The 23,066-nt window shown below is 39.1% G+C and overlaps 1 protein-coding gene across 2 annotated transcripts in view; it reads left to right on the top strand.

The window, feature by feature from the left end:
* The window catches only part of COLEC10 (collectin subfamily member 10), a 34,289-nt gene extending 19,927 nt beyond the window's left edge, over positions 1–14,362 (top strand). For both annotated transcript variants that reach the window (XM_037502405.2, XM_037502397.2), the window contains exons 2-6: positions 937–1,008; positions 2,355–2,426; positions 7,599–7,652; positions 9,011–9,106; positions 12,476–14,362. In XM_037502405.2, coding sequence (XP_037358302.1) covers positions 937–1,008; positions 2,355–2,426; positions 7,599–7,652; positions 9,011–9,106; positions 12,476–12,867 — 686 coding nt within the window. In that variant the 3' untranslated portion in view covers positions 12,868–14,362. The remainder of the gene's footprint in view (positions 1–936; positions 1,009–2,354; positions 2,427–7,598; positions 7,653–9,010; positions 9,107–12,475) is intronic.
* The last annotated feature ends 8,704 nt before the right edge of the window (positions 14,363–23,066 follow it).

Here is a 23,066-nt window from a genome sequence, read left to right as displayed (position 1 = left end):
TTCTTGACTGGACACAGTGCTAAGGCTAGAGCTGCCCTTGACTGAGATAGTTGGGGCACACACAGAAGTGTCTTGCAACTCTTCCCTTAGTTCTAGCTAATTTTCTGTCCTTAACTTCCCAGTCCATGCCTAAGGTGTTGGGTCCCCATACATGCAGTCAGTCATTAATTTATATATAGTACTTCCTCCCTTACCTACAATAGTCCAAAAATAACACATCCAACAATATTACATAACAAGAGATATTTTAAAAATAAAGATATGTTGAGAGAGAACAACATATATTGTCCTAATTGATATCAGTTATTATTATGAATCTCTTATGTGCCTAATTTACATGGCAAACTTCATTATAATCATGTATATATAGGAAAAACACATATCTATAGAATTCACCACTGTATGCAGTCTGGCATCCATGGAGAGTCTTGGAACATACCCTCCACAGATAAGGGGGATTACAATATATAAACACTGGTATATAAATATATATTTACATGAATATCATATATATTTACATGAATATATTTATCTAATTTATATATTTGAATAATAATTTATGAACAGATACATGAAATATTATGTCTCATATGTAGTATATAGACCTGTGTGTTGAAATATATATATATATATATACATATATACATACATACAGAACTTGCCTGATTCTCCAGCAAGAATAAAGATTTGTCAGGCCAAATGAAATACTTTGGGATGCCCCTGCAGCATTTCTATGAACATAGAATTGGGTGTGGAGAAAATATATTGGGAGTTTCTTCTCCTTGCCAAGTATCCAACCCACATGGCCTTCACACAAAGTCATGGCAGACTCACAGTGCTGCTGGAGGGATGGATTGCAATCTTGCCCCCTAACCTGCAGAGCACGTGCATATGTTACCATTTGAGCTGCTTAACTCTCATTTTTCATTTCAAAAGGAGATGATGGTGAAAAAGGAGATCCAGGAGAGGAGGGAAAGCATGGCAAAGTGGGGCGCATGGGACCAAAAGGTAGGTAAAAATTGACACTATAACATTAGAATTGCTCGTCTCTCTCTACTGGTTTCCCTGACACTTAGTGGCTCTCCTGATACCCTCAGCTTCAAAGATGCATGAAATCCATTGCAGAAAGGAATTTACTTGCCACCACTGAGTTCCTATGAGATCACCTATCAATAAGACAAGAGCACCTTTCTCAAGTGGCAACTTTAATTGGCAGGGATGGGTACTAGGATCCCTGGGAATAGCAGGGTCTGGGGAGATGTCCAAGCAGCTATGAGTTTCAGAAACACAGTTATATTCAGAGCTGTCTTCCATCTGAAGCGGCTGCTAAGTAGCTCTTTTTGTGTTACCTTGAGTGTGATGAGGACACTCGGAAGGAGTATGAAAAGTTGTCAGATCCATTGATATGCTTACCCTCTTCTAAAACTCTTGGCAAAGGGGGTGTTTAAGAGAGTAGAAAGAAAGAAGATGAGAAAAATATAAAGGCAAGGCTAGTAGACAATATTTTTACTCTCAAAACTAAGAGTAATTCTTGCCAAAATACAGCTCCTGGACTGTGGTGCATAAGCACATGTCTTCCAAGCTCTAGAATTGCCTGCCAAGCCCTACAAGTTGGTCATCATAAACCAAAGTATTTTTATTCATTTTTATTCTTCAATAATTTAGAAGAATAGCCTCATAGGTCTTTGGGCTCTCAATTCAAGAAATGCTGATTTAAATTCTTCTTAGTCGATAAATATAATCAATTGTAAAAGTATTATAAAAATATTGCTTTATAATGGGCTAATATTATTTAGACCATCATAGAAAAAAACAAACTTAATAACAATTTTGCAGGGACTTGGTGATCTGAGATTTTTTTTATTAATAAAGTCTCAGTGGGACAATCTCTGATGTCCTTTGATCACTAGGTTATGATTTGTGTGTTCTTTCTCCTCTTTTAAAGTGTCAGAGACAGTCAAATCTTGTTTTAAAATAGAGAGGAGATAGAATCCCAAAATGAAAGCAAAATGAACTAAAGAGAAAGAGAATTAGAATAGAATGCAATAATTCTTTCATTCAGCTGCTTATCTGACCTTGGGATAAATCATCTGCTATAATCCTTTTAGAAATACTCCATCAGAAAGGGATTTAATATCATCAGGTCCTGGATTGTCATACTCACTCAAATTTTAATTTGAATAGATACTTTGTAATACTCTCAAAAATAGATAACTAGCATAGGGTACATATTAAATATCATAGATAGAAAATAAACATTTGGATAGTGATTTTAGGTGAATATCTTATATGACCACATCTTTCATGGAAAGATAAAATCCTAGGATATAAAGACGACATGGTTTGCTTTGCAGGAATTAAGGGAGATCTGGGTGATATAGGAGATCAAGGCAACCTTGGGAAGACTGGGCCCATTGGCAAGAAGGGTAAGTGGGATTGTACTCTGCTATTTTACTATTCTCCGGTAGAATTTTTTCTCAGGGCTTTTGGGTTTTTTGAGTTCCATTGGTTTATAATATTTTATATTACTTAGAGGTATGAGTTATATGTCGCCATTTAATATCATCGTGACCCAAGAAGACACTTGACATGCTTTCAATCTTCTTGAATATACTGATGCTGTTTTGTGACCTAATATAGTGTCCATCCCTTTCTCTTGTTACCTTATTTAGCTGGAAATCTATTTTATATAATATAAGTGTGGGTATCCCTGCCTGTGTTTGGGTCCCATTTGCTTGGATTTTTTTCCAACCGTTTACTCTGCACCTCCATCTTTGGAGCTCAGGTGCATTTCCTGGAGACAGCAGATAGTTGAGTTTTGTTTCTGATCCAACAAGCCACTCTGTGCCTTTTGATTGGTGAGTTCAGTCCATTGAGCTTTAGGGTGATTACTGAGATATGAGAGTCTGCTACTGCCATTTTGCCCAGAGTTTTCTGGTTCTATCTATTTACTCATTCAGTTCTTTGTGACTGTTCTTCCCTTTGATTTAGATAATTGGGGGTGGCTTGCATTTATGGTGCTGCTGATAGCTCTCCTCACTGGGTTTCCAGACTAGTGTCTTTGCAGTCTGTAGACTGGGTTTTCAGCACAGCTTCACAAGACACGTAGTCAGGGGTAACGGAATTTCTGCAACATTAATTACCCTCTAGACTTTCACAAGTCCTGCTGTACTGTGTCTCTCGTGGTTTTACTCTAAAGCTAATGAAGTTTAGCTTCAGAGCACCACATGTCTGAGTTCTTCCCCTGGCCCCGAGAAGAGTCTTAACAATGAGTTCATATAACCATGTCTTGGCAAAATTTGTAAATAAGGTATTTTAACATCAACTGCTGCTCAATAGTGCCCAGAGACGGATGAGATGAGTGTGTTAAGAATACCTGGTATACGGATGATCTCACTCATAGCAGGAATTTAGAAAACCTAAATAAGGGACCAGGAAAAAAGACTAATTATAATAAAGTGAAAATCAAAATCAACAAGCAACTATAAACTAGAACAAACTACTGGTGGGGGGGGAGGAGGAAGGATTAGGGTCAAAATAAGGGGGGTGGGAATTGTATGGAGAATATAACCAAGATGAAAATGCGTACATTGTGCAAAAATGAAAAATGATGTAAAAAATATATAAATTTTAAAAAGTAATATAATAATGGTCAAAACAAAAAAATAAATAAAATAAAAGCTTTATAAATTATAAAAAAAGAATATCTGGTATATATACACAATGGACTGCTACTCATCTATAAAAAAGAAGGTGGAAGATTGCAATTTGCAACAACTTAAGTGGAATTAGAGATATTAGAGATGATGCTCTGTGAAATAAGTCAGAAGGGAAAAGACAAATACCATATGCTTTCACTTATATGTGGACTATAGAGAAACGGAACAAAGAAACAGACAAAAATAAAACAAAATATGTCCTAGAAATCTGGCTGCAGAATTGAGATGGGGGTCAGGAGTACAGAGAGGATCCAGTGGACCGTGGTAGAGGACTATGGGTGCGTTGGTGGTGGGTGTGGTGACATACATCTGAGGAGGTGTGAACCTTATACCCCTAAATCATATACAGTGCTATAGATCAATATCATTACCTCTTCAAAATGATGTATTTCAGAAAATTATTGCCGCTCTAACAAGCCTTTACAGTTCTGTATTTTCTAATTGTCACCCACAAAAATTTAATACCCTGTGGACTATTTATCTGTTGTGCATTATGTGCATGCTTATGGTCTTTATATGTGTATAAAAGATATATGTATTAAAAGAACAGATTTTTTTTTTCACCCCTCATGAACCAACTATTACATCCTTGAGATGTTATTGTCCCCACTGAGAATGTGTGGGTTAGGACTGATGTCTACTTCTGCTTCCACTTCCATCCATCACATTTTTCCTCGTATCAAATGCTTTTTGGATTGGACACAAGTATTTTGGGAGTTAGTTAAGAACTTCAGTGGGGAAATATTTCATTTGGACTTAGCAGGGTATATTTATGTAGTTTGTAGTTACTTCCATGTACAGTTAAGTTTTTACTAACAATTCCAATGCAGGAGTGGCTTCCAAGAATGCGCCTACCACTGGCTGTGCAGATCTATCTAGACTCATGATGAAAATGTGCAAGGTCATAGGTCAGAGCATCACATGAGTACGTCAGGGACACACATGAATGTGTCAGGGAAGCCTGTTTTCTGGTGGAAAAGAAACAGGCTTCAAAGGAACAGAGCCAGGGCTATGCTGTGGAAATTTTTTTCCAAATCTAACAGCTCATAGATGAAAAAGACATTACAGAGGTATTCTTAAATTGGACAATATTCTTAATGTGAAAACATAATTTGTGAAAAAGAAAATTTTGTGAAGGTTAAAGGAAGTTGATGAAAAAGTTCAGATTTCTGCTACAAGCTACGAAAGAGTCACCTACCTTAACCCTTCTGCTAAAAAATGATTAACTGAGTCAAAAAAAATTTAAAGGCAAAAAAGGGTTACCAAATTGAATATGATATTAGGGGCCATGTTCTGGAAGAGAAGGGAGTCATGTATAGAAACTCTAACCTCTAGAATCTGTTCTACTTTTCCTCTCAAGTCATTTACCAACCCATAAGAGAGGCAAGACTAAGAGGCTTGAGCAGAAAGTTGTTGAAACAATTTGTTTTCAAGACCTGCCAAAGAGAAGTGGTCTTGGAAAACACTACTCTTTTTTCATTTCAGGAATGGAAATTTCCAGTTATAACTGCAAAAATTCTGAAATTTTTAAATTATGCACACAAATTCATGTTTAAAAAAATCTTAGCAAACTAGAAAAAGAAGGAAGCATACTCAATATGAAAACGAATACCACCAACAAAATCCTGCTTAAAATCGTACTTAATGAAATATGAGTCACCTCTCTCTTGAAATTAAGAACGGAATGAGCTAATCCTCTATCACCAGTTCTAATCAATATTATTATGAGGTTCCAATCTAAGTAAAAATGCAAGAATGAGAGATCAGGGTCATAATAATAGGAAATGAAAAATTACAAGGGACATTATTTGTAGATGACATTATTGCATTAACATAAAATACAAAAAAATCTACAGATTAGCTATTTGTATTGTTTCTTGACAATTTCTATATAAAAATCAGTTTTGCATTGAAATTATTAAAGATCTAAGAACATGTGTAAAAAAAAAGACATAAACCTTCCAAACAAACACTACAAAATGATAATGAAAAATTAAAGACTATCTGAGGAAATGGAGGTAAAACTATACCCACAGATTAAGAAACTCAATAGTGTTAAGATGATTGGTATTCTTATGATAATCCTCAAGTTGACCTACATAGTGATGCTAATTCAATCAGCATCCCAGAAATAGGGCCGGAGTGGCTTCCACTTTTTCCCCTTTTGTTGGTAAAGAATGGGGTTAGAGGGCCTCCCTGGTGGTGCAGGTGGTTAAGTGCCATGCTGTGAAGCTGTCCACAGCCTCTGCAGTGCTGGTTCGATCCCGCCAGCAGGCGAGAATCCCACATGGTGCAGCAGACCTCTCCTATCTCGCCCGCTGCTCCCCTCAGCAGTGTATTTCGTCAGTCTGCCTGTTCTGTCCCCTGCTCTGTCTCCGGTGGATCCTCTCACCCTCCCGTGCATCTCTGGCCTGTACCCCAATTCTTGTATAAAAATAAATAAATCTTTAAAAAAAAAAAAAAGAATGGGGTTAGGCAGAAGCTCCTTGTGTCCTCATTTCCCTCACTTGTCTCCATCTAGTTAATATACCCGCAATTCTCTGGTCACACCAGCTGCAATGTGGGTTAAGTCCCATACTCTTTTTCTAGCTTGAATGATCATCTTTATTCATTCTTCTTGAGAGCTTTATTTTCTCTTCCCAGATCAACAGTCAAACATAAACTCTATTTTACTTCTATCAGAGTCTTCTCTTTTGATCTCAAGAATAGCAGCCACACATTTCCTCTTGTAAATCAAAGGCTTTGCTTTCAATTATAGCGTCTGATCTGTGTTTCAAACACTGATTTTAAAGTTGAAAAAAGTCACCATTTTTCTCTTTTGTTTTAATGATCCTGATTTTCCAAGTATTATTTTGTGGCTGCCTCTCAGTGATAAGAAAAAGATCATACACAAGAAGAAGAAAAGGGAAAACTGTCAAGGTTGATATTTTGATGTAGTGTATTTGACACAACTTTGTATTATAGATATTTGCATACATCACATCTCTTCTGAAACAATCAAATTCCTTGAAGTCAGATGTTGAAATCATGTCATTCTTCATAAATCCTTTTTTTTAAAAAAAAAAAAGAAAGATTTATTTATTTATTTATACAAGCACTGGGCACAGGCAGAAGCGCGGGAGGATGAGAGAATTCACCAGAGCCAGAGCGGGGAGCAGAACAGGCAGACCGACGAAACACACTTCTGAGGGGAGCAGTGGACGAGGCAGGAGAGGTCTGCACGCCATGTGGGACCCTTGCCCTGTGGACGGGGATTTAACCACCACCGCAGAGGCCGCGGGCAGCCTTGCAACCCAGCGCTCAATCACTGAGCCACTAGGGAGGCCCCATAAATCCTTTTTATAAAGTATCAAGTATTTTGTATGGCAGAGAGAAAGAAAATAGTAAATATTTGCTGAATTAAATTTAAAAACATACTACATGTGTTTGAAAATCTAAGGGCAAAGCCAGCTGGAAGAACATGGAGACGTAACAAATACATAGACACTGAGATATGATCAGATATTGATCATATATTGAGATATTGATTCAGATATACAAAACAATGATATTAAAACTAAAAACATGCAGAGGATTGCATGAGCCTTGCTCAGAAGGCTACATCATAAAAACATTTTTAAGACAAATGACACAAATTGAAATGTTTCTTACACAAAGTTGCTCTAAGTTCAATTGAAATAAATTACACTTGTTTGATTAGTTGTATCTGGGCAACAAACTCAAAATCAAATTATTTATATAAAATCAAGGAATGTTAGTTGGAGATTATTGCAAATAAAATTTAAAACCTGTTTCCTCTGAATTTAAGCGAATAAGCTATTATCTACCTAAAATAATTCATCGTTAATTGTTTTTTGCATGGCTGTTGTTTTTATTCAGGTGACAAAGGGGAAAAGGGTTTGCCTGGAATGCCTGGAGGGAAAGGCAAAGCAGGTATGATATGCAAATTTTTCTACTTAACTTCTAGCATTATTCTAAATGTTTTCATGTCACAAAAAATAAAAACCTATGGAAAAATTAGAGTTTTGTTTAGGGTGCTTAATTTTTAGGGAAAGGAAGAAGGGAAATTTCTGTTATGCCCCCTGGCGACTTTCCAACCTCTGAGGTGAGGTGATGGCTTACTTGAGGCTTACTTGCTTATTTGAGGAGACAAAGAACAAATCAGGCAGCAGCCCTCACTCCTATACACCAAGAGGAAATTCCCCAAGGGCCTCAGCAACAGAACCAAGTCAACATGCTTGACATTCCACCAGCATCTCAACCCAATACTGGCCAGCAATTTGCCAGACACAAACTGGGCAGATTCAGAAAGTCCCCATGGTGACAGAACATGCCTCCAGGAGCCAGTGCTTCTCCCTGAGTGATGAGAGATTTTTCACTGCTACATGCAGAGAAAGAAAGTAGATTGTTCTTGGACACCTTCAGTCATTTCTATCCACAAGGATGTAGTGAAGACCATTCTAAGAACTGTTTTGAATTCTCTATAATTAACTGTGAATGTGGACAAGTACAACCACAGATTCCCCCCGCCCCCACCTTTGGCTGATATTTCAGCCACCAAAGGAAAAAAAAGAAATGTTTACATGAGAAGCAGCCATCAAATAGAAAAAATAGAATCATTTGAATTTCACATAATTTTCCTTACTGCCTTCTCTGTCAAAATAGCAGTAGGTAAGATGGAAAAGGTAAAGAGTGAATGGGATGAGTGGCAGAAATTAAAATTGTTCTTAATCCACAAATGGACCAACTGGTTCTCAAAAGTGTAAGTTGGGCCTATTTGCAAGATTGAAACTCAGTTTTTAAAACATTTAAGTTATACTCCAAATGGAAAATCAGAATTAACTTTGAATTTCATGAAAAGACTTCTGTTTTGGGAGAGCTGTGTGAGTCCATAAACAATACAGAAACAAGAGAAGACTGGCTGGAAATGTTTTAAGGAAGCTGTAAAGATTTTATTCTGAGATTGGAGAGGCACATTCTGTGTTCAAAAAAAAACATGCCAAATGGTCCAGAATATGTGTACAGTGGTTTGTCATATTTACTCTTCTTAAAATTCTGGTTTACAACTGTGTTTTTTCATTTATTCAAAATATTTTAAAAGATGTTTTCAGAATCCCTTAAGACCATGTAAACTGGAAACCTTCTTTAAATGAAAGATTAAAAATATAGCCATTCACAGAGAGCTATAACTAGTTTAAAAATGATACTAAATACTGGGCAGAGAGTAATTGTTCTTTTTAACTGATCTGCCTGTGCTTTCACATGAATTCACAGCTGTTGTCTTTTCAAAGGCACTGTCTGTGATTGTGGAAGGTACCGGAAAGTAGTTGGACAACTGGATATTAGCGTTGCTCGCCTAAAGACATCTATGAAGTTCGTCAAGAATGGTAAATATATTCTCTTTTGCTTTGCATTATTTACCAATTGCTTGAATGTCTTTCAACATTACAATTCCCAGATTCCCAGGAGAAAATACCTAGGATTGGGCAAAAGTCTACTGAGATGGTGCCATTAGTCTCTTGAAATGCTAATTACCCACTCAGCGTCTAGGACACTTCAGTTCCACCACATGGATTTGTTATAGGACAGGGAGAGGGGCAGCCCAAACCCCGCAAACCTGCCTATTCTAAATGGGTTCTGCCATCCGCCGCATCAACACAAAACATGAGACTTTAATGGGAAGGAACTTTAATAAAACTAGGAAACAATACAGGAAAGGCAAAGAGTCTAGTTTCTAAATGAAGCACCCAAAGTTACCCATCCCCTCGTGGGTAAAACTCCATCCAGATGGGATTGGCCCAGAGCAAGGCCCCAAAGCCTGCCACAAGTCTAAAGCATCTTCCAGTGGGGACCCACAGAAAAGGATCAGAAACAACCAGACAAGTCTGGAAGGAAAAGAGCGAAATCAAAATCAAGACAAAAACCACCATGTCACCTTCCCACGGGTCTCTCACCCACATCTGTGTCACCCAGTCCACGACCAAAAGACAAGCGCAGTTTCTTCACGTGTCTCTAGGCTCCATGCGCCTCCTCCAGGTCTCCTGGCTCCATCCTGCTTCCTTCCTCAGTCCCTTCTGCAGCTTCTCCTCTTCCTGCTCAGCTCCACCCTCCCTTGGGTGGGGCAGGGAACCTCCCCCTTTCCTGGGGACCACCCTGTTACAATCCCCCCTTTTAATTTTTATTCCACCATATCTATGGTGGCACAGATCTCATGGTGTAATCTTAGGAGACAGTCTTTTTTTCAGGGTTACAATGTGTGTAAGAGAAGCAACAATTAGTCAGCAGCATTGTCCATGAATGTCCAGTATGACAGTTTTATTACTTAAAAATAGTCCATTATCCAAGCCAAAAGAAAAAAAATTTGGAGCATTGGCTAAAACAAGATAGCAAATATATCAAAATCAAAGGGAAATAAATGTTAAAATGGTTCAACTTATGCAAAAACGAATTCTCTCAACCTTGATCCCAAACTTTAACAGGATAGCAAAAGTTTATAAATTAAATATACTTTTAAACCATTTTTCCTATTTTTGCATAAAATCACAGGGCAGAAATAACTAACAGCAATTTTTAGCTGGCTTTGTTGAAATACTCCATACAGGATCAGAGCGAACCGGTGGCATCCAGTCGATGTAGGCTTCAGGTATAAAGTTGGTCTCATCAGACTCCACCTGGGCTTTCCTCTTCTCGAGGGTACCAGGGCATTTTCGTTGGCTGGGTTGTCCAGTCCTGCCAATGGAGGCAAGCTTCCTCACCTTCTTTGGAGGTCTCTGGAACCCTACAGACAAGGCAAACAGGTTCTCCTCTTCTTGGTTCAGCTCTTTTGCTCTATAACAGATTCAGACATACATGAACTCCCTGGGGGTAAGAAAGAAGTGCTTTCCTGAAAGAAAGAGGAATGGAAAAAAAAGGCAGAGTTAGGCAAGCTGTGGTACTTTAAGAATAAAAAGGGACAGCAAGAACTAAACTGAGCAAGCATTGCAAAAGATGGATGTAATATTAAAAACAAGCATTTGGAATAATAATAATTATTATTGTTATAACTAATTCAACTGAAGCTTAGAGAGATGACCTTGTCCAGAGATAAACAACGAATGAACAGGGATTTCAGTACAGGTTTTACTGATTCCTCCACCCTCAGTACAAACTGCAACATGATGTTTTTCTCCAAATTTTGCAGCTACCCATATTACTCATTTTTGTTATCTCTTGTCCATTTCCCATGATAGTCAGCGGTGAAGTCCTTAAAGTTGGGCTTATATGTTCCCTTTTGAGACAGTTCAAATGGGGGAACTTGTGGGGTTATTCTCACAACTGGATTCATTTATCGTAATCCAGCTATATTTGTTGTACATTATTGGAAGCACACAGATGCCACCTTGTGTTCATCTTCACCTTTTAATTCTAGAAACAAAGAAAAAAATTGACATTAGCTAAACTTTAATTATAGTTCCGGTTATAACTTCTACCAAAGATGCTGTTTTCAACTTGGACTCTTGTGAGTAAACCAGATCCCAGAGGTTCAACACAGAGCAATTGTTCTTAACATCTGAGTGCTCAAAGATTTCTTTGTGAATAATTTGTGCACCTTCAAATGTACATGCACGCCCCCCAAATATATATTCCATTTTATAAGCTCAGGATGATTCTGAGTGTTAATTCTGTCTTGAAACTTACTCTGCAGTTCAGTCTGCAGAGTGAAGTATAGGCAATCTCAATCATTAGACATTTACAGCCCAGGAATTTGGCCCAAAGTAGAAAAAATTCTGTATTCTTTTCATGTCAGGATAGTATATTTTTTACCATCCCCTGCAGTTTTGTGGGCACCGAGGCTACAGAGTAGCAACAACATGGCCATGCCCTTTGAAGACATTCACAGTTGAGTGGAATCAAAATGGTGGAATCAGTACAAAATAAGCTGACTTCTATAAAGATGAAGTCCAGGGCCTTCCTGGTGGTGCAGTGGTTGAGCGCTGGGTTGCGAAGCTGCCCGCGGCCTCTGCGGCACCAGTTCGATCCCCGGCTGCTCCCCGGCCACCAGAGGAGGGTCCCACATGGCGCGCAGACCTCTCCTGCCGCCCGCTGCTCCCCTCAGCAGTGTACTCCGGTCCTTCTACCTGCTCTGCCCTCCGCTCTGGCTCTGGTGAATTCTCTCACCCTCCTGTGCTTCTGACTGTACTCAGTGCATGTATAAACAAACAAAACAAACAAACAAATAAAATATGCCTCTATTAAAAAAAAAAAAAGATGACGTCCATGGGGCAGGGGAAAAATATGGAGAAAGTGCACAGGGTCCCCCAAGTCTGTCCAGGGGCATTAGAAAACATGTTTAAGGAGTTGTGTAGGAAGAGGAAGTTTTCCAAAGAACCAATGAGAAGTCATCCCAGATATGGACAGTATGAAGTGGAGGAGAGAAGAAAGGGTGTGTTTGTGTGAATGGAATTGTGGCAGAAGTATAAAGAAAGGGTGAGGGAAATCATGTGAGGTGAGTTGGGTAGTAGTTCATATAACGAGTCTATTAAAATAACCCTGCTTCACAGTTGCATGGGAAGTGATGATGAAAGCAGAGAGAACACATGATGAGTTTATTCTGATAACTAAAAAGGCAGTAAAAATATTAAACCAGTGCCTACCTCCTCGTAGGGCCTTGCCAATAATTGCTGAGTGCTGAAGAAATGAACTGAAATCTAGCAATATCACATACTAGCTTTTTCTCTTTTAGAGATACATAATCATCTCTTTTCCTCTCTGCAAAGTCATAGCAGGCATTAGGGAAACGGAGGAGAAATTCTACTACATCGTGCAGGAGGAAAAGAACTACCGAGAGTCCCTGACCCACTGCCGGATCCGCGGTGGAAGGCTCGCCATGCCCAAGGACCAGGCTTCCAACGCCCTCATAGCTGATTACGTGGCCCAGAGTGGCTTCTTCCGCGTGTTCATCGGGGTGAACGACCTTGAGAAGGAGGGGCAGTATGTGTTCACAGACAACAGCCCGCTGCAGAACTACAGCAACTGGAGGGAGGGGGAACCCAGCGACCCCTATGGCCACGAGGACTGTGTGGAGATGCTGAGCTCGGGCCGGTGGAACGACACCGAATGCCACCTGACCATGTATTTTGTCTGTGAGTTTGTCAAGAAGAAAAAGTAGCCTCCCACGTGGGTCACTTCCCTGTGACTACCATGGCAGTTATTTTTATCCATGCTTTTCTTCCTAAGATGCTAAAATAAGACTCAAGTAAGAAAGGCTAAAGGCAGGTTCAGAATCTCCATTGCCATGCTCTTCTTTGAAGAGTTGGACATTTTTGTGCATGATGTTACTGAGTCAATAGCTCACCAGGTTACAAGGTCTGGAGAGTTTGAATAACTAGCCTTGCAGGAGGGGATTGTGTGTGTCTCAAATGCTACCTTTCTCTAGAGCTCTAAACCACTCTCTATATAACCCCAGGGACAACTGAATAGTTGGTTGGAGAGGATAAGGCTACCCTAGACTTGCCCAAAGCTGCCAGGTCTATGGAAGGTTTCTGTAAGGAACATAGAGATACAATCTGCCTTTGAAGTCAAAATCCCCAAGTTTTGACCTGTCACCAACCCGGCCACAGCCACCGTTGCAAAGTTCTCTTGTTTGCACAGACAGAAATACTTCAGCCCCAAACCTCCATGTGAACAGTGAGTGGTCTACTCCAGACCACATGGAATCACACTCTTTCTGCTTCTGATCTACTGTCTTCACGGAAGTCATCTAAGAATACCAGACAATTGTCCATAACTTAATCCCAGATCCTGAAGTATTAACTCCCTGATTTGGAGAAATAGGAGCTTCAGAAATGGAAAAAAAGAGTCTATTCCCAAAAAATATAATTTATAATACTCCAGCTAAATCGTCTCCCTGCTATTCCTATAACTACATTTTTCTTTGTCTTTGATGTGTCAGCTTCCCTCTCGTTAAGCCTGGGGAATGAAGGAAGGGCTTTGGGGAGCCTTCAGACAACTCTAGTAGCTTTCACGTGTTGCCAACCCCAAATCTCTGTCTCTTTTTCCTTCATTCTAATGTATCACTCATGGTGACATTCTGTGGAAAACCCTTTACTGCCCATAACTGTATGTTCTAAGTCCCTCACACCAGAAGTCCCTAACTGGTATTCTCTCATCACAGAAGTATGTCAAGCAGGGGCTAGGAACATGCCTAGAATTCACATTTACTGAACTGGTGAAATTCTTCTTTGAACTACAGATCGAACTTCAAGGCAGCTTTCATTTGGAACTTAAAAGTAAAGAGTTCAACAAAACTCGTGATGATCCCCTTATAAACTGTTGTTCTAGTTTTGTTGTGTGACATGTGATCAGACTGTTTAAAATGCTAGCAAAATAGCTAATGAAATAAGGGAAACATCAGGAACATACGTTCACACGTTCACCTTAAGCCATCTGTCCATGATTTCACCCATGACTAACTGGTTATGAGATAGGATTTAATTAGGTTATTTCTGTGGGCTTAACAAGGATCACAAACCCAGTTCCTACCAGGGCTATAGAGATTACATAAATAAATGAGGTGGAACAGGTGGAGATCACAGCACATGGACACGCCCTGCCCTCCTGAAGGAACCAGCTGCCCTTCAGTGCAGCTATTCTCACCATGGAGAACGCAGTGTTGGTATATGTTCTGCTATTTCAAGAGAAGTCAAAAAGTTAAAACTTCATACCTTTATATTTTTAAACATTGGCATCTAGTCAATTTTTAACCCATTATTTAAATCATATAATGCAGCCTACAAGCCCAAATCATGGCCATTCCATTTCCTTTCTGTAGGAAAATGCTCTGAAGGTTCTCGCCATAGCAAACCTCATTAGGATGCAGTAACATCAATGTCAAGCCTCCCATGAATCCCTCTTTCAATTAAGCTACTAATAGGAACTTGTTCAATGCTTGCCATTCATAAGGTTAATTCCCTAGTTTCTTATTCACACTTGTGAGCAAGTGGCATACTGTATTTTGAAGGTGGGGACGTTGACTAAAAAGTACAAAGCAGGATGCCACATCAAAGCCAGCATCCTTGAGTTCAATTCCAGCCTAGAGTAAGAGGAACAGGAATCCAGAAACACTTGAAGAAAATAAAGAACTGAGAAGATGAGAAAAAGGAATGCACAACAAACGTTCCTGGGGTAGCTCGCCTTGGGATCTATATTTCACTTGGTTCTAAACCTCCAAACTATAAATAGTGATTGTGTGTAACCATTTCTATTATGATTACTATAATAATATTACTCTCAGTGATTTCTCTTTGTTGCCAATGCTTCCAAGATAAGACGACAGAATGTCAAAGAATAGAATTCATCTTGCAACCTTGCTAGAAAATATTTTGAAGGCTCCAAACTTAATTGAATTTACTGTGAAACTTAGATTTTGTGAGGCACTTTGTGCTTTATAAAATAAATATTTTCACATATCATTTTTCATTTGATCCCAATAAACTCTGAAATATGAAGGGCAGACATTTTTACTGTAAGTGTCCAGTGAGAAAATGAGGGTCAAGGGAGCTAAGCAATTTACCAAAATCAAAACACTTGAGAGAAAAGCAGAACTCCAGCCTGCTGATCACATCTGCCAAGTCACTGTTCCCACCAGCCTCTGTTTACTGCTCTAATGTTGAATGGAAATTCATCCACAATTGCTTCATGATAGCAGAGACTCAAATAAGCTATCTTGATCATTTTCCAAAGTTAAAGATTCAGGTTAGAGAGATGCTGAGGATTCTGAAACTTGCCTTCCAATTTGGTGTTCACTGGTTTATTTCAGTCTTGAATGTCTATATATGACTTTCGTGATGAAGAGGTTACTTGATGCAGCCTCCCCAGCATATGGCAGATAACTTCAAATATGGGAAAAGTAAATCAAATAGATGATAATCAAGATTGAACCAAAATGAAAATGAAAATTTGGGGGTAGGGGTAGGAAAATAAATAAATGAAAATGAGTAATTATTTGCCCCAGAAAAATAATTCATTAGGGAGCCCTTTTAAGTGATTAGCATTTAGCATCATTTCATTCTCAAAGAGTTGAATTTACACTAAACTTTTCAGGCATACATCTGGATACCTCCAAGGATAGTATCAAGACTCCAAGGAAAGAAAATTTAAAAAGTAATTCAGAATCTCACAGTACTGCCTTCTCAAAGCAGCACCCTTCTACGCAAATAAAAATATTTTATGTCCAGAGTTATTGCCCAAACACTGTAAAAACGTGTCCACTCTGTGTTATCACAAATATAATAAACTCTGATAACAGTAAAATGGCTAGTATTTTAATGCATTTCATCCTGCTTTGATCTGTTTTATCCAAATATGTATACTGCCTTTTTTATTAACCAATTTTTAGTGCTCTGGATTGCATATTTTGAGACAATAAGACATATTTGTGAAGCATTTAATGTTAAGTGCCACTTGATAATTGCATATTTTGAGGCAATAAAACATCTGTGGGATAGGAAAGATTAGCTGACAGTGATACCTGCCGCACCACCAACAGATTGAATGATTGTAGTATTACCGCTGATAAGGAAATGATCGTGGGGTTCCATGCAGGATAACCTATGTTTGATGGTATCACTTTGAAAATAAGAATCTAGATTGGGTGATTTGACTTCCTTGAATACCAGTGCCAGTATACTACAGACTAGCCACATTAAGGCAGTATTTTCAGTGCTTTATTTTTTTTTTATCCCCCCATTCTGACCTCAATCCCTCCCCTCCCACCCCCCACCCCCCAAAAAGTGTCTCTGGTTCATAGTTTTTGTTGATTTTGATTTTCACTTTCTTATAGTTATTCATTTTCCTGGTCCCTTATTTAAGTTTTCTAGATTCCTGCTATGAGTGAGACCATCCGGTATTTTTTTTTTTCTTTCTGACTTATTTCGCTGAGCATGATCCCTTCCAGCGTCATCCATGTTGCTGCAAATTGCATGTGTTTATCTTTTTTGAATGCTGAGTAATATTCCATGGTATATATGTACCACATCTTCTTGATCCAGTCATCTATTTTTGGGCATTTGGGCTGTTTCCAAAGCTTAGCTATTGTAAATAGTGCTGTTATAAACATAGGGGTGCAGGTGTTCTTTGGAATTGATGTTTCTGTGTTCTTTGGGTAAATACCTAGGAGTGGAATTGCTGGATCCTGTGGAAGCTCTGTGTTTAGTAGGTCCAGAAATCTCCACACAGCTCTCCATAGTGGTTGGACCAGTTTGCACTCCCACCAACCCTTCCCCTGATCTGTATATTTCTTCCTCACAGTTTTTTGACAATTAAAGAAGGCTGTAGACAAGGTGAAAAGCCAAGTGCTGGGGGCCTCCCTGGTGACGCAGGCGATTGAGCGCATTGCTGTGAAGCTGTCCACAGTCTCTGCAGCACGGGTTCGATCACGGCCAGCAGGAGAGATACCCACATGGTGTGGCCAACCTCTCCTGCCTCGCCCTTTGCTCCCCTGGGTAGTGTATTTCAGTCAGTTTGCCTGTTCTGCTCCCTTCTCTGTCTCTGGTGAATCCTCTCACCCTCCTGTACATCTGGCCTGTGCCCTGGTTCTTGTATGTATGAATAAATAAATCTTTAAAAAAAAAAAAGACAGAAAAGCCAAGTGCCAATCAGAAACACTCTATGTGTCCAGTTGACCTTAGTCATTACTATTTGTTACATGTTAAAAAAAAATTTTAAGATATGTTTATAGATTACTTTTTAGTGGAAATAACATATTATAGCATATATTAGATATACCTATATATATATGTTATACATATAAGAGTATATTTATATGCTTTGTGTATGTGCAGTCCCAAAAATGTTATATATTAACATTTTTGTCTTCAGGACAATAAATAAATCTGTTCAGGTTGCAGAATAGAATCAGAGCCAATGTTTATAACTTTTTCCTAAATATTGTTGATCATAAAACCATCTATACTTTTTCTTGCATCCAGTTCCTCTGAACCTACTTTTATCATGTAAAATGTTAGCTGTTATTTTTTAACTTAAAAATTAAAACAACAGTTTGTATTACCTTGAGATTGCAAAATCTTCATAAGCTAGAGACTCAATGGCATCCTCTACCTCCAGTGGCAAACTCAATGGTATCCTCTACCTCCAGTGAGTGCACACACTGGAGGCCTTAGAGACAGATGTAGAGTCAGGAGTGATAGGCAATATCATGAGGACCCCTCCTTCATAAATAATCTGGTGACTACAAGAGGGCACAGGTGGGCAGGATTTAACAACCAGTCAAAATGGTTTAAGGACCAATGGAAGTGGCGATTAAGGAGTATATGATTTGGTAGAGCTCAGCTTGGAGGTTCAGTGCAGGTGACTGGTATTGATGGGAGAGTCTAGGTCCATGAAGCCTCCATGGTGACCAAGTGGAAAGGTGATGGCTTAAGTAAAAGGTAGACTCATTAACTCATGAATTCAGCAAATACATTTATGGAGCATTTAATGTTAAGTGCCGCATGACGAGGACTGGAGACACAATGGAAAAGAAGACAGGTTTCTAATCTCATAGACAGAACTCCCCTTGGGTTCATTAAACATCAAGCCTATCACATTAAAGACCAAGATTTAATTCATTTTCAGGGATCAAACATTTAAATCTATCCAGTTTTTGCACTTTCTTCCTCTGCCACATAACACCTCTTCAAAGACATACTAAAATAAGTTGGACAAGAGAATTTTTTTGTAGAAGTGCGATGTTATACTTTCTTGAAGTGTAATAGTGACACATCTCTTCAAACACATTTAATTTCCTTTTTGGCTGACTCATTTTTGATATGAAAAATAGTTCTCCTATCATTATATGTATTTACCATCACCATTTCCTCACAAGATAGAAAATATCCTTGGGATTGTGTATGAATGAATGTTGACATCTAACAAATGTTCCTTGGCCTTATTTTTTACTGGTGACCTACAGCTGACATTCAATAAAACCCTGATTTCATAAATTGTCACCTTTATAATAAAATAAAATAATGAAGAAAGAAAGAAATAGAGAAGTGAGTCAGATATTTTATAATTTATTAAAATGTGTGTACAGCAACCCTGAATTAATCACCATGCTGCTGGGAGATAATGCAGATTAATGTGCTTCCATACAATTTTAAAACTATATAACCTTTTGGCATATGTATTTTCACCATAGAACCTTGAAACACACTAATTTATCAAGAGTTAAGACTTAATCTTTGTGTTAACCTGGTTGGTGGGTTTTTGGAAGAGGGGGTAAAAGGGAAGATGCTGGCCATCGACCCCTCGATATATTTGATAGAATGTGAGTCCCAGGGAAGAGTACTCATGAGCTCTCTCCTGATATGTAAAAACCCCAGGAAGACACAGAATCATTATCCAAGTTCTGAGAAGACGAAGTAAGGGGAGAAATCATTGCAAAGCACATTCAACTGAAGGCCATCCATCCTGGAGGTCGAGTCCCTGAAAAGTGCCAAACAACATCAAAGATAAGGTCAACAAAATAAAAGATAAGATTATAGAAAACAGGGAAATTGGGAGAACGTGTTTCCAGAATGTTCCCATTTCTAAAACACATTCCCCTTTCCTGATAAGCTTTCACCAGAAGCACCTTCTTCAAGTTGATTCAGGAGCTTTCCATGGAAAATGGTGACCCTCTAGGGAGACTCTCCCACAGTTCTAGACTATGCTATCTATACTTATTACAGCATTCACCTTGAGCTCATACACTTAGTGTATTTCTGACCTCATGGGGAGTAGCTGAGATTTTTCAGTTTTGAGTGAATGCTAGTATGAAATAGAACAGAAACACTCAAATCTATAGTTTGGTAGATATCACTCTTGGCAATTAATAAAGCAATAGTTAGCTTTATTATTTTAGTTTTAAATTCACCCCCTGATTCTTTGATTTGGGTCCTAGATATTTATAATCATGAACTGTGTGGTAAGAATGAACTAATAATTTATGTGGAAAGATGAGAATCAAGGATAACACAGCACTGCCCCCCTGTCAGAGAGGACTACTGCTAAGCCTGGTACATGGTGGTAAAAAAGTCAAATTCTTACTGGGGATACGTTGATTAATGGGGAAGAAGGGAAGAATTTATCCTGATAGATCTAAAGGAGGAAAATTAGGAACTAACTCCCCTTTACTGTTCTGGGGTAATTGGAAAGAGCACGTTTAACAGAGAGGTAAGATATGGAGAAAGTGAATGCAGAAGCAGAAGCAGACATCCTCATCTGCCGGGAGCCCATCAGTCAATAAATGGAGCAGGATCTAGAATTGCCAGTTGCACAGGCAAGAGGCCCTGGGCAAAAACTCCAGTGCCACCAGGTGAGGGAGGTGAGCCTGATACTCACACCGGGGTGTGAAGCTGTACTTCTGAAAATTGTGGAAGTACGGTACATCCATAAAATTTTATTTAAAGAAATAAATAATGAAACTTAGGAACATTTTGTCCATTCCTTTAAAAGAGCAATAGATATGTCAAGAATTCTGAAGAGCGCTCTTTCTTCCTGCCCCACAGAACGGTAGGAAAACGCAGCCTCACATGAAGGAAATGATTCTGATAGAGACGGAGCGTTCCAGGGGGATCTGGTTGAAAACACTTAAAGTCAAACATGATGAAGTTCCTTAAAAAACACCCTTGAGAAACAACTGGTCTGACCAAGAGAGGGTGGGGAATGACATGATTGTGCTCCCCAGGCAGGAGTGTGATGGACGAGGTGGAGCAGGGGCCCCCACAGAGATGCGCTGCTGGAGGGAAGCTCAGCCTCGGGGTCCGCCCATGAGGTCAAGTCTTTTGTTTGGGATTCTGAATGCATCCAAGTCTTTCTGCTATAAAAATAGTCTTCTAGACCAGAAAAGCTGATCCTTGGCAGTTTTTTTTTTTAATATTTATTTTCTTATTGTTGATTTTTGGACAGTATTTGGTTTCTCCCCTCGGGTGTAGTCCCCACAGTACTCCCATCACCATAGCACCCGTGATCCATCACCACAGTCCCTGGTGCTCTTCCCTTCCCTGTTTTGACATCTGTCCCTCTCCCTCCCCTGCTGTGTGACTCAGATTTATGGTCAGCTTGCAAGTTTTGTATTTTTCTTGATCCTTTTTTTTAGTTTCTCTATATTCTGCATATAAGTGAAACCATCTGATATTTATCTTTCTCCTTCTGACATTTCTCTTAGCATAATCCCTTCCAGCTCCACCATAGGGAAAGATGTGTGAAGGTTCCTCAGAACACGAAATATGGATCTACCATATGAGCCAGCGATTCCATGCCTAGGAGTCTACCCCCAGGACGCAAAAACACTAATCTGAAAGGCAGCTTGCTCTCCCCAGCAGTTTTAAATGGTTCCTCTCTTCCTCTCTTATTATGCATGTAACAGAAAACCCTGCTTTTATTTAATTTTAAGAATGAAACATCTTATTTCATGATGACAGTGGGTTTTTTGGGGGGGGGGGATTTTTTACAATGGTACAAGCAAAGTTAAGGGAAATCATCAAGGAGTAGTGTAATAGGTAACAGCAGAGCAGGTTGGGCCAATGTGAGGGATGGGCACTGGACCTGGGATGCATGTGAGAGCCACCTGCCAGGAGCTGTGGCCTTAGAGGTGAGAAACAACCCCCAGCCAGGTAGGGAGGGAAGTAGATATCCTTAGCTGATGTCTGCTACTGCTCGCTGTTCTATAACTGCTTCTTGCTGACTGATCCCAGCCAGAACCAGAGGCTAAAGGGCCCACTTGTTTGCTGTAAAATTTAGCAACTTAAGACCCTGAACAAGGTAGAGTCAGATAGAGATGGAATTAAGGGCTAATAAAAATATGCAAAAGAGTGAAGAAGTTCAAATTATCTTCAATAAGTAGAGGCTGGTGCTGGACTATTGGGGTTCTAGGAACCAAGAGGCTAGAAGGAAGTTGGAAGAACTTCAAGATTAGAAAGGCAGCAAGTGGTGGGCAGTTGGAATTAATACAGACAGTTCTATTAAGTCATGAGAAAAAAGAACCGGGCAGAATGGTGGAAACCAGATATGAATGAGACATGAACCAGGATTGGCAGGAGAGTTTTAATGAGAAATTGATGGTTGGGTGAAGAGAAATCCTCTAAAATAATAGAGTTGGTTGCAAGGACATTTTACAAAATAGCTGCAGATTTATTCACAGGTGAAGAAGGAACTGCCAAATCTGCAGAGCTAGTTTCAATAGAAACAAAGGGGATTACAATTCTTCTACCCAAAATAAAAAAAATTAAAAACAAAAAAAAAAAAAAAGAAAAGAAACAAAGGGGATTAAGATGTAATTCCTGACTTTAGGGGCTTTCTAAATTGTTAAAGCAAAAAGGGCCAGGTATAATTCGAGAATGCAGTCCACCCCTTGGCATGCCCTGGCATCTCAAGTCCCTGAGGACTCCCTTGTGAATCCATCGCCCCAGAGAACCATTTTTGAAACATTTCCACTGCATGATCATGAAATTCTTTGACTACAGGCATCATGCTAATAAAGTAGAGAGATAAATATACTATATATGCTATATAGTCACATATATATCACGTGTAATATATTATATAATATGCATATTAAAATAATATAAAATGTAATTCATTTTTATATTCTTCAAAAAAATTACCAGTCAGTTGGTTATCAGAGTTTAATTAAATTCAAATCAATTATCAACTCATAGGGCATGACAAGATTTTTATTTTTAATCATAATCAGTTCAATCAAGAAAAAAAGGTGATTCACACAAATCAAGTTTATTCTGGAAATGCATCTCCCCATTCCTTTTGCACTACCACTTCTGAGTCTACATCTCTCCTAAAAAACTGTTTCAGCCCAGAATCTTCTCATGGTAAGAAACAGAAACTCATCTCAGACTAATTGAAGCCAGGAAGGAAATTGGGAAATTAAGGGTTGCTGCATCGTGATCCAGGGTCTGAGAGATCTCTGCTGTCTCTGGGTTTCCTTTGCATTGCTACAGACTCTCACCCTATGATAGGAAAGATTGTTAGGCAACAATCTCTGGGCAACAATCTCTGCAAGCCCAGAGCCCCACTCCCTCCTTCCCCCAGCCCCACCACGCCCCCCAGAGAAAATACAGTGATATTACTGACTGTGACACAATGTTCTGCTATTTCCTCAAGTAGCTCGGTCTTGGTCTTGTGCCTACCACTGCAGCAGAACAAAAGGTGAGATGGAGGGGTGGCAATTCCAAATTCTCCTGGAATTTTTCTCTTCTGTTTTTCCTTCTCTGCCTCTCTCTTTTTCTATCTATCTATCTATCTATCTATCTATCTATCTATCTATCTATCTATCTATCTATCTATCCATCCATCCATCCATCCATCCAT

The sequence above is a fragment of the Talpa occidentalis genome, unplaced genomic scaffold (assembly GCF_014898055.3).
Source record: "Talpa occidentalis isolate TD23 unplaced genomic scaffold, MPIMG_talOcc4v2.1, whole genome shotgun sequence".
Lineage (NCBI taxonomy): Eukaryota > Metazoa > Chordata > Mammalia > Eulipotyphla > Talpidae > Talpa > Talpa occidentalis.
The sequence above is the reverse complement of the archived record's forward strand: the minus strand, read 5'-3'. Positions and strand labels throughout refer to the sequence as shown.